The sequence below is a fragment of the Lactuca serriola genome, chromosome 4 (genome assembly GCF_051521515.1).
Source record: "Lactuca serriola cultivar US96UC23 chromosome 4, Lser_US96UC23_V15, whole genome shotgun sequence".
NCBI lineage: Eukaryota > Viridiplantae > Streptophyta > Magnoliopsida > Asterales > Asteraceae > Lactuca > Lactuca serriola.
Window position 1 is genome coordinate 154,372,167 of NC_136411.1, and position 11,623 is coordinate 154,383,789.

General features: G+C 33.6%; 1 protein-coding gene across 1 annotated transcript; it reads left to right on the top strand.

Annotated features, from left to right (window-relative positions):
- The first annotated feature begins 4,436 nt into the window (after positions 1–4,436).
- LOC145102778 (V-type proton ATPase catalytic subunit A) lies at positions 4,437–10,091 on the top strand. Its single transcript, XM_079040249.1, has 20 exons — positions 4,437–4,780; positions 5,854–5,980; positions 6,084–6,139; positions 6,221–6,277; positions 6,397–6,508; positions 6,600–6,637; positions 6,743–6,844; positions 6,951–7,007; positions 7,110–7,181; positions 7,271–7,372; positions 7,511–7,573; positions 7,676–7,808; positions 7,876–7,982; positions 8,050–8,244; positions 8,314–8,400; positions 8,489–8,593; positions 8,700–8,797; positions 9,402–9,480; positions 9,558–9,646; positions 9,762–10,091. Exons 1-20 carry the CDS (start codon positions 4,703–4,705, stop codon positions 9,874–9,876), a joined length of 1,872 nt encoding a protein of 623 aa, XP_078896375.1. The 5' UTR covers positions 4,437–4,702; the 3' UTR covers positions 9,877–10,091.
- The last annotated feature ends 1,532 nt before the right edge of the window (positions 10,092–11,623 follow it).

Below are 11,623 nucleotides of genomic sequence, written 5' to 3' on the forward strand. Positions count from 1 at the left end.
CAGAACACCGGTCGATAGGGTCGAAGGGGCGGGTTTGCCCAGCCATGCTAGATAGTTTATGAGATATATGTGTTATGCGGTAGTGGTAGGGGTGAAATAGTCCCCAGTATCCGGCCGAGAGGACCGAAGGGGAGACCATCACCCATATACGCTAGTCAGTATCCGGTCGAGAGGATCGAAGGGGAGGCAAGCTCCCAGATATACTGGTCAGTATCCGGTCGAGAGGACCGAAGGGGAGACCAACACCTAGATATGCTAGTCAGTATTCGGTCGAGAGGATCGAAGGGGAGGCAAGCTCCCATATATACTGGTCAGTATCCAGTCGAGAGGACCGAAGGGGAGACCAGCACCCATATATGCTAGTCAGTGTCCGGTCGAGAGGACCGAAGGGGAGGCAAGCTCCCAAATATACTGGTCAGTATCCGGTCGAGAGGACCGAAGGAGCAGGTCGGGCACCCAGATATGTCTGACAATATTTGTATATTATGTGATTGTATGGTATGCGGTATGATGGGGGAACTCACTAAGCTTCGTGCTTACGGTTTTCAGTTTTGGTTTTAGGTACTTCGTGTTTAAAGGAAAGGAGCCGGCTTGATTGCAGCGCATCACACTATGGTTTTCCGCACATGAGATCTTTGGGATTACACTTTGATATTATTTTATGATAACACGTTTGATTATTTCTACTTTGGTTTTGACATGACATGATATTACAGATGTTTTATTACACTGTTGGTTTTATAATGACGTATTTAAAAATGAAATTTTTTTGCCTGTATTTTTTGGGATGTTACACTTTATCAGAGATAATTCTATTGGTATTAAAACTCCTTATTTCTTATGAATGAACAAAAAAAATCAGAATATGAAGTAAAAAAACAGTGATTCGAGTTAGCATATCGTTTCATTAAGATCATCGCAATGTAAATTCTGAAGAATGTCACAGAATCTTAAAATTCTGCAACCAAGAACAAAATTAAGCATCAGAAAGAAAATAAACACATAAACAATAAAAGCAAACAACATGGTGGCGTCGACGATGATGATTATACAGAAAAAACGACTTCAAAATAAGGACAAGTAATACTAATAATTAAAGAAAAAATGCATTAAATAGTAACACATGTCTACATAATTTTGGAAATGATTATATTATATGAGAAATTGTTTTTTGAATGATTGATACAATATCATAATGTATGAAGAACATAATTATGAGAAATGAAAATCGACATCTTTGAAAACTTTATGAATGACTTTGAATATTGTCGATATAGACTGAATTTATGGATTTACCATTAGAAAGAAAGCAATTATCGAGACATTATTTATGACATTTATTCTGATTTATATTGAGATTGATTTTCCATAAATAATTCAATGAGTTGTCAATTAAAATATGTTGGAACAAATCGGAAATTTACATGTGGAAAATACATTAGATAAAAAATGCTTACAATTGACATGTGTCCAAATGAAGGAGAAGATGACACGTGACAAAATGATCATTGATGTATTAGGTAGTATATATATATATATATATATATATATATATATATATATATATATATATATATATATATATGAAAAAGTGAATATGTGGTTGTCATGTATGTAATATTAGGTATAGAACCATAAAAAATGATGTCATTTTGATTAAAAAAACACATTTATTTCATTGTTAGCTTCTTCCTTGCTTTTGAGCTCATATAAATTATTGATTTCATAATTTATCCCCAACATCTATATATTTCGAATGTGTTGTTTCTATTAGACCTCTAGTAGGCTTCGTAACTTTCTTTGACACCTACGATATGTATACTTGCATGAATCTTTTTGATGTGTTATGGGAAAAAATTTATTGAGTTTTTAATGAACAATTTCAATCTTTCACTATAGTTTTCTATATTAAATTTGAATATGAATACTTATTGGTAGTTGATAATGTATTCTTATACATGGTTTATAGTGCAAAATTAAATATTTAAAACTCCATAAAAATATGTACAAAGCCTATTATCTAGTCTAATAGAGGATACAAGAAATATGGTAGAGAGATTTGATTGCATTTTGTTAAAACTACATAGTTTTTGATGGTTCTATACCTAATATTAGATACATAACAGTCACATATTCCTTAAGCATATATATATATATATATATATATATATATATATATATATATATATATATATATATATATATCCTCTTTTTCTTTACCTCTTACTTCTTAATCAACCTACAAATCAAAAGAAAAAAAAATCTAGATCAAAAAGACAAACCCTTATAAAAACTGAATTCAGAATAGATGAAGCATCAACATCAACTTGCACGTGGCATACATGCAACTCGAAACCCAGATGAAGAAAAAACCATATTGTATATGTGTCAAGCAACCTTCACCATCTTCAACCCATACTATTAAACAAATTGTATACAAAACCAACAATCACAAGGAGAAAGGTTTTAAGCTTGCAAACAAAAGCATGAGATGGGGTTTTAATATGAAGGAGGAGATGTGTTTCTCATTTAGTCTCCATGAATTAGTAATTGATTTTCCTGGGTTATTAATCCATTTTTCGAGTTTATGATGAATGAGCATTGAAAGTACAACACCTTTATGTATCCGATCTCTATACATTGAAGTCTCCACGTCTATGTCTTATTATTAATTTCCTGTTTACTTTGTTGATTTAGTTTCTTTACAATTTTAGAAGTAGTAGTGGGACCAATTATGTCATCATCCGGTTTTTAGACCGGTCCAACCGGTTGGACCAATTTGAACCATCGAACTGGTAAGATGGCCGATTCGGTCTATGATCCGTTTTCAAAATCTTGATTATAAGTATAAAACTTTCAAAAGTAGAAGGGAAAATGACTCTTGAGGGTAATTAACTTTTGCGTTTATACTTATTTGGTCACTTTTTTTTTGTATTCAATATACCATCGAACTTGTTGTTGTTGTTTACCATAGCCCTTTTGACCGGCTTTTGACATGTGATAGTCGGTCAAAGGGTTATGGTGAACACAAACAACAAGTTCGATGGTATATTGAGTACAAAAAAAAGGAAAGTGACCAAATGAGAACAAACGCAACAGTTGGTTACCCTCCTAATTCATTTTCCTTTTACTCATTTACAACAAATCCCACATCATCTCCTACTGATATTAATGACTTTATGAGATTCATTCTTGCTTCTCTTCAAAACATAACCTACGAAATGACATTATTCATACATGTACAACTTTGTAATGCACTTGAATATTTATTAGGGGAATCTTGACTAAGCAGGCGCATTTCATGACTACATTTACATTTCCAATCAAATGATTTATCGTATCATAGATTCTAGACAAGTCTACAAACGAGTGGAATCACAAGTGCTGTGATTTTTGAGTTTACTTAGCTTTAAGATCGAACTCATGGAATAAGATACAACATCAATATGTACAATATCATGCTGCTTTTGTAGACACATCACCATAATATTGTACATATCGATGTTGTATCTTATCCCATGAGTTCGATCTTAAAGCTAAGTAAACTAAAAAATCACAACACTTGTGATTCCACTCGTTTGTAGACTTGTCTAGAATCTATGATACGATAAATCATTTGATTGGAAATGTAAATGTAGTCATGAAATGCGTCTGCTTAGTCAAGATTCCCCTAATAAATATTCAAGTGCATTACAAAGTTGTACATGTATGAATAATGTCTTTTCGTAGGTTATGTTTTGAAGAGAAGCAAGAATGAATCTCATAAAGTCATTAATATCAGTAAGAGATGATATGAGATTTGTTGTAAATGAGTAAAAGGAAAATGAATTAGGAGGGTAACCAACTGTTGCGTTTGTTCTCATTTGGTCCCTTTCTTTTTTTTTTGTACTCAATATACCATCGAACTTGTTGTTTGTGTTCACCATAACCCTTTGACCGGCTATCACAGGTCAAAAGCCGGTCAAAAGGGCTATGGTAAACACCAACAACAAGTTCGATGGTATATTGAATACAAAAAAAAAAGGAAAGTGACCAAATGAGTACAAACGCAAAAGTTAATTATCCTCAAGAGTCATTTTCCCAACGTAGAAATATAACTTACTTGCAACCAAATGAACCAATTTTCCTTGAGAAACATAAAAACGTTGTCGACATATTATATCATTTTTATATTCAATTTATTTTTTCTTTGTCTATTTTACAAATAAAAACATTTTAATGATTTAATCTCAAACGTTGGCGACCGTACCTTACTCATTAAGGCAATATATTAATAATCAAACCAATCCCGTCATGTTTTTAGTTTCTTAACCGTTTAAAATATTAATAAGGTTAGAACGAGATGATCTTACAAAACTATAGGGGGTGATTATTAATTATCAGTGATTCAGCAATTACGTCATTCGAAAATATGCTCCATGCGGCAGCGATTTAATCGCTACAGATCTCATATGGTAACTACCCCAGACTCAGAGGCCCAAGCAAACAGAGCAGATTCATATCCATAATCCATTCACAAATCACACCACACGTTCATCACGTTGTTCGTCGTCTTCTTTGCTGCTTCGCATACCTGAACCCCCTCTCTCTAACCCTAGTACGTTTTTCTACCTGTTTGGATTTGTCGTCAAAGATTTGGATTATACCCCTGCATTCAACCAATCATAGTTTCCCTCATCTGTGATCGCAACCACGATCAAAGATGCCATCGGCGTATGGAGCTCGTTTGACCACCTTCGAAGATTCTGAGAAGGAGAGCGAGTGTGGTTACGTCCGCAAGGTGAGCCTTTGTTGATCTGTTATGTTTCCCCATCTCCCCATTCAGTTAATTGTGGTCAAACCATTTATTAGTCTTTTTCCACTTCGATAGGATTTGCATGCTTTTTTCCTTACCGTTTTTTATCTGCTCAGTTACTTGATGCCATCTAATTTGCTGGATTGGATATGTGGATTTGATTGTTCGCTAGCTTATATGTACTCCGATTCTTCTTCACATTTCGCGTTCAAGCACTATCTGAATTCTAATTTTCTATGTTAAAACCTACACCTTCAGACAATTAATCGTCTACTCCATCCCTCAGGATCTCTGCTGCCTCACCTGACATGATAATTCAGTACTTTTCTGTTATTATTCTTTTATCTCGAGTGGTTCTTATTAGTAAGGATTCTGTAGCCCGTCTGTATTTTTCTCCACGACTTTTTGAAAAAAAATATGCAAAACAACACTTATTTTCTGGAAAGCTATTTCTTTCTCGAGTAAGTTTAGTAGTCACATAGTATTTTAATTTGGTTGTATGCCATAAGATAATCCACATAGGCTTACACGAACTACCATACCCTAAAACAAAATAGTTTCACATATCCGCAAATCTTTACAATTCAAGGCTACCCTCCGTCAATTAGGAACATTCTGGTGGGCTATAAGGTATTCCAGTAACAAGCTTCATTTAATTCAAGAACTTATGTCTTTTTTGTCCCTCCCCTTGAGCAAATCCATGGATTCAAAGTCTTCACATTTTTCTTGTTCCCCCTTCCTCTACTCTTATTAATTATTAAACTTATTTAAATTGTCACTCTTGGTGTTCTTCAGTGATAGTTGCTCTACTCTTATTTATGTCCTTATTAATGATACCCTATTTTTCTTGCTTTGTTGTATCAAGTTGCCTGTGTTTTCCTTGTCATATCTGATTTTTGGAAGAGTGTGGAATGGGCAATGGGCATGGTTATGTTCTTTATGCACAGCACTTCTTACTTCAAAAACAATGCTATTACCATGAGCAAAGATTGTCCATGTCATGTGCTTTGAGGAGTATCTGATAAAATCTTAATCTTAAGCTGGTTGCAATGTGACAGGTATCAGGACCAGTGGTCATTGCAGATGGAATGGCTGGTGCTGCTATGTATGAACTTGTTCGTGTTGGACATGACAACCTTATTGGAGAGATTATTCGTTTGGAAGGAGATTCTGCTACAATCCAAGGTATTTTGGTGCTCTCTCTCTCTCTCTCACACACACACACACACAGCATGAAGGATCTTTAAGTGTCTACGCATTTGAGAATAAAGTGTCCATTGTATTTCAGTTTATGAAGAGACAGCTGGATTGACTGTGAATGATCCTGTTTTACGGACACACAAGGTATTTATTGCATATTGTAACTTGCTTTAAGATGTTCGTAATCTGGAAATCAACTGCACTAATCTCTTCACTTACCTTCAGCCTCTGTCAGTGGAGTTGGGTCCTGGAATCTTGGGGAACATATTTGATGGTATTCAGGTTTGTCATATTTGTTTGCTCTTTCTGATGATTTGAAAGTTGTTACACTAATTGCACAACAAATCTTTAATCTTTCTAACAGCTTCTTACTCTACTCTTTTATCAACTCATTTCTTCAGAGGCCCCTGAAGACTATTGCAAAAATATCAAATGATGTGTACATCCCACGTGGTGTATCTGTCCCAGCACTTGACAAGGACATCCTTTGGGAATTTCAACCCAGGAAAATAGGTAATTTACAGTTATAAAGTTTCCCAGAGGTTTCATCTTCATGTTCATGCAGATATTTATTAGTTATAATTTTTTGATGTTTTGGTGCTAGGTGAGGGAGACCATGTGACAGGTGGCGATCTATATGCTGTAAGTCATTCAATATTCTTGATTGTTAATAGAAATGCAACACTACTATTTTATACATAATCAAATCATTTGGTTTTTACTTTCTTCTCATTTATTTATATGCAGACTGTATTTGAGAACAGTCTAGTGGAACATCACATTGCTTTACCTCCTGGTGCTATGGGAAAGATAACTTATGTTGCTCCAGCTGGTCATTATTCATTAAAGGTCTATACTTTACAACAAATAACATGATTTGATTTATCATCTAAAATCCAAATTCTATAAAGTTGTCATCTTGAGACTTGTTTCAACTAACGCATAACTTGTTCAGGACACTGTTTTGGAGCTTGAATTCCAAGGTGTCAAAAAGCAATTCACCATGCTCCAGGTTTTCTATTTCTCTTTTTCCTAATGATTAACAATTCTTTTTTTTTTTTTTTAAATATCAGTTGCCCTGTTTTTCTATACTTGATGCACCTTTTATTTGCAGACTTGGCCTGTGCGTACTCCAAGGCCTGTTGCTTCCAAGCTTGCTGCTGATACCCCTCTTCTTACTGGACAGGTAAGTTTCAAATCTTTTATGTTATTGCAGATTAGTCCCTGGTTGGATGTTTTTGTAATTTTTTTATTTTTTATTTTTTTTTATGTCAGCGTGTCCTTGATGCCCTTTTCCCTTCAGTGCTTGGTGGCACATGTGCCATTCCTGGTGCCTTTGGCTGTGGGAAAACTGTTATCAGTCAAGCTTTATCCAAGGTATATTATTTTTCAATTGCTCATTCTAAATATTATATGCTGAAACTATTATTATTATTATTATTATTATTATTATTATTATTATTATTATTATTATTATTATTATTATATTCACTCCCAGCATTAATTGTTATGCAGTACTCAAATTCAGACACTGTTGTTTACGTTGGTTGTGGAGAAAGAGGAAATGAAATGGCAGAAGTATGATTTCCATTTCCATTATGATTATTTTTCTTTCTTAGTGTTGTATATATATATGGTTTATGATGTTGAGAATTTTTATTATTTATACAAACTGTGTAGGTTCTGATGGACTTTCCTCAATTGACAATGACATTACCTGATGGGCGTGAAGAGTCTGTGATGAAACGTACAACACTTGTGGCCAACACTTCTAACATGCCTGTTGCTGCTCGTGAGGCTTCAATTTATACAGGTAAAATGAATTCTTAGAGTAACAGATTTGGTGTTTATGATTCTAATTAATTTGGTGTTACTTTCAGGAATTACCATAGCCGAATACTTCAGAGACATGGGTTACAATGTGAGTATGATGGCAGATTCTACCTCTCGTTGGGCAGAAGCATTGCGTGAAATTTCTGGTCGATTGGTAAGTTTCCAGATAATGATATGAAATTTTTTATGAGAAATAATAATAATATTGTTTTTATTTTTAGGCAGAAATGCCTGCTGACAGTGGGTATCCTGCTTACCTGGCTGCACGTCTGGCATCCTTTTATGAACGTGCTGGCAAAGTAAAATGCCTTGGTGGGCCCGAACGTACTGGCAGTGTCACAATTGTTGGTGCTGTGTCTCCTCCTGGAGGAGATTTCTCTGATCCTGTTACATCTGCCACCCTCAGCATTGTTCAGGTACTTTCTAGATCCTTTTTTTTGTTAAAATAAATAAATATGTAAATGCTAAGGTGAATGTTTTGTCAGGTTTTCTGGGGTCTTGATAAGAAACTTGCCCAGAGGAAACATTTTCCTTCTGTTAACTGGCTTATCTCCTATTCAAAATACTCAACGGTAAGCAACATATCTGCAAATACTGTTGGTTTTTTTAAAGCTTAGTTGTGTCTTTATATCTGCAAATAAAAAACTGTTTCTTGTTTAGGCTCTGGAATCATTCTATGAGAAATTTGATTCGGATTTCATCAACATTAGGACAAAAGCTCGTGAGGTGTTGCAGAGAGAAGATGACCTGAATGAGATTGTCCAGGTATGACTATGTTCCTGCTTTTATTATATTTATATTATATTATATATATGTATATGAATATATCATATGATGATGATGATGATGATGATGATGATGATGGTTGTAGCTGGTGGGTAAAGATGCATTGGCTGAAACGGATAAAATAACCTTGGAAACTGCTAAACTTTTGAGGGAAGACTATCTTGCTCAGAATGCTTTTACACCGTAAGTACTGTAACTTTCATAAATCATACTATCATATTATATGTTTGTTTGGTATGGTATTGTATGGTAAGATGGAATGGAATGTAATTAGTCATTCAAACATGTTGTTTGTTATAAAACAAAATGACATTAGTTTAATAAATAAAGAAAAATATTGGTATTGTTTAAAAATAAGCTTTTGATAAAATAAAGATATACCTGTATAGCCATATTTCATGCTGTTGGAAATATATACCCTGTATTTTAAATAGCCTAAGAAAGTTTATTCACTACTTTAAAAAGTTGTCTATTAAAAAAAAGGCAAACACTTTGAAATCTTAAAACTGAGGTAGTATAATATATAAAAAAAATAACTATTTAATTGAAGGTTTAAATCAATTGAAAAACATCCATGGAATGGAATAACTAGTTATTATTTATTATGATATATGATTCCATTCCATGAAGGAATGAATGAAAATCATCCCTGGAGAAGGATTAAGGAATGCATGATTTGATTCCTAATCCTATGTGGCAAGCAAACATAGTTTTTTTTTTTTTCTGGTTACTGGATATGAAACAGTAAAGTAAGTGTTATAGAATGAGATTGTTTTGGTGATGACAGATATGATAAATTCTGCCCGTTCTACAAATCTGTGTGGATGATGCGCAACATAATCCATTTCTATAATCTGGCCAATCAGGTATGCTACTAGTGTTATAATAATATATCTAAATATTTCACATAAAATATATGATATTATACAAATATACAATACAGTCGGTGGAGAGAGGAGCTGGTATGGATGGGCAGAAGATCACATATACATTGATTAAGCATCGGTTGGGTGATTTGTTTTATCGTTTAGTGTAAGTCTCCTCCTTCTCCTCCTCTTCCTAATGGGTTTATTTAAATGATGTGTTTTTTTTTTTGGTTAATAATATAAGTATTTTGTTTGTGGGTTTAATCATATTAAATAAACAGGTCTCAGAAGTTTGAGGATCCGGCTGAAGGAGAGGATGTGCTAGTTGGGAAATTTAAGAAGCTATATGAGGATTTGACTGCTGGTTTCCGCAACTTGGAGGATGAGACCCGGTAAATCGACACATACACACACACACACACAAAATTTAAGTTATGTGAAGAGTAAAGCGGCATGGGAGTGGAGTTGTGTTGAAATAAGCATAGAGCACCTGTAGAAATTTGAATACGATTGTATAATTACTACTACTTTTGCTAGTATTATTATTATTTATTTTTATTTTTATTTTGTATTTTATGTTGATGGAATAAGAATCGAGGCTTTTTGTTGGATGGGATGGGAATATGAGATTTCCACATCAGTTTCAACTTATTGGGTTTTGCTTAGGGTTATCGTCAATAAACGATCAAGAGCCAAGACCCATCATTTTATGTTTTTAAACACTTTAAGCATCCAATATAGAGTTTTTAAGGTCCATAATTTTTCTTACCAATTAGATAATCCACCATCATTTTTGTTCATATTTGGTCATTTCTTCTTTTTTGTTGTAAATCATTTGCCATTTAACTCTTTGATTTGTGTTCAAAAATATCTTTATAACCAACAATAATCGTCATTACCCATTTCACCTTCCGAATCGAATAAAAGTATTACGTGGAAAACAGTCGTTGCAACCAAACTTCTAATCCTTCTGGCAGAATAGAGTTTAATCAAAGCTAAAATCCTAACTTGTAATGCTATCAATGGTACAAATCGTTAAGACTATGTTTTGTATACTAGCTATTAGCTCAAAAGCTAGCTAATAGCTAAAAAGCTAACTATTAAATAAAAAAATAACCGATAAAAAATGGTGTTTGGTCGAGCTAGCAGAAAGATATAAAGTGATATAGCATGACATTTAAAAGAATGTGTTTCTATAACTAATTAAGGGGTATGTTTGGAAAAAAAAATTAAAAACTCATAAAAAAACTAGTCTAAATAGCTTTTTAAAAAGATAAAACTCCAAGAATGGTTCATGTGGTTAGCTAGAAATTGTCACTTTGGTCCAAATAGGTTTGGATTAACACCATAGATCCAAAACTTTTATTTTGTTGCAGTTTTAGTCTATTTTTTCTTAAATATTTATAAGGACAAAATTGCAAAAATGGTCCCTATAGTACGTATTTTTTCTGGGTTTTAGTCCAAACCCCGATTTTTTTGGCGTCGTGGTCCTTTTGGCCCTAGTTTGTATGTGGAAAAGGTCCCACAACTTAACTCCCGTTAAATTGTTGCTGTAACTCCTCATGTGCCTCCCACGTGAGGGTATATCTGTCTTTCACCTTTTAGGGACCATTTTCACAGATGGAATGTCAATGCCTAATTTAATATTTTAACCCTCATTACAATCCCAAACACACGTCAACTCCTCACTCCCTCGCTCTTTCTTCTACTCCATTAAAACCTGCAAAAACCCTCATTTCTTATCCAAAAAGCCTAATCGAAGCAATAAAGAGAAAATGTTTTCATATGTTTCAAGTCGAAATGGTGTATGTAATGTGGCATGTCAGCCTAAAAAATGAAGCTTTGGATGTATCATCCATAAATGGTAAGTTGCTCTGTTTTCTTTAACTTTCTGGATGTATCATCCATAAATGGTAAGTTGCTCTGTTTTCTTTAACTTTCCTATAAATCATTTTCCCTTTGATTTTCAGGAGTTTTTAACTAAAATGAGGTTGTTGAAAAAAATATTTACCAATCTATTTGAAAAATATTTACCAAATTAATGTTTTTTTTCATTTTTTATTTATTTTTCATTATTTCTTATTGTTTTTCTATTTATCTAAAATATCACCTTTTTTACTTTTTTTATTTCAGTTTTTTACTA

What these genes read in the sequence shown, in the direction of transcription:
- LOC145102778 (XM_079040249.1), top strand. Translation starts at nt 4,703, where the DNA reads ATGCCATCGGCGTATGGAGCTCGTTTGACCACCTTCGAAGATTCTGAG. An exon ending in CAGGTGGCGATCTATATGCT is followed by an intron (nt 6,638 to 6,742) that starts GTAAGTCATTCA and finishes ATTTATATGCAG; the next exon opens with ACTGTATTTGAGAACAGTCT. An exon ending in TCAGTCAAGCTTTATCCAAG is followed by an intron (nt 7,373 to 7,510) that starts GTATATTATTTT and finishes ATTGTTATGCAG; the next exon opens with TACTCAAATTCAGACACTGT.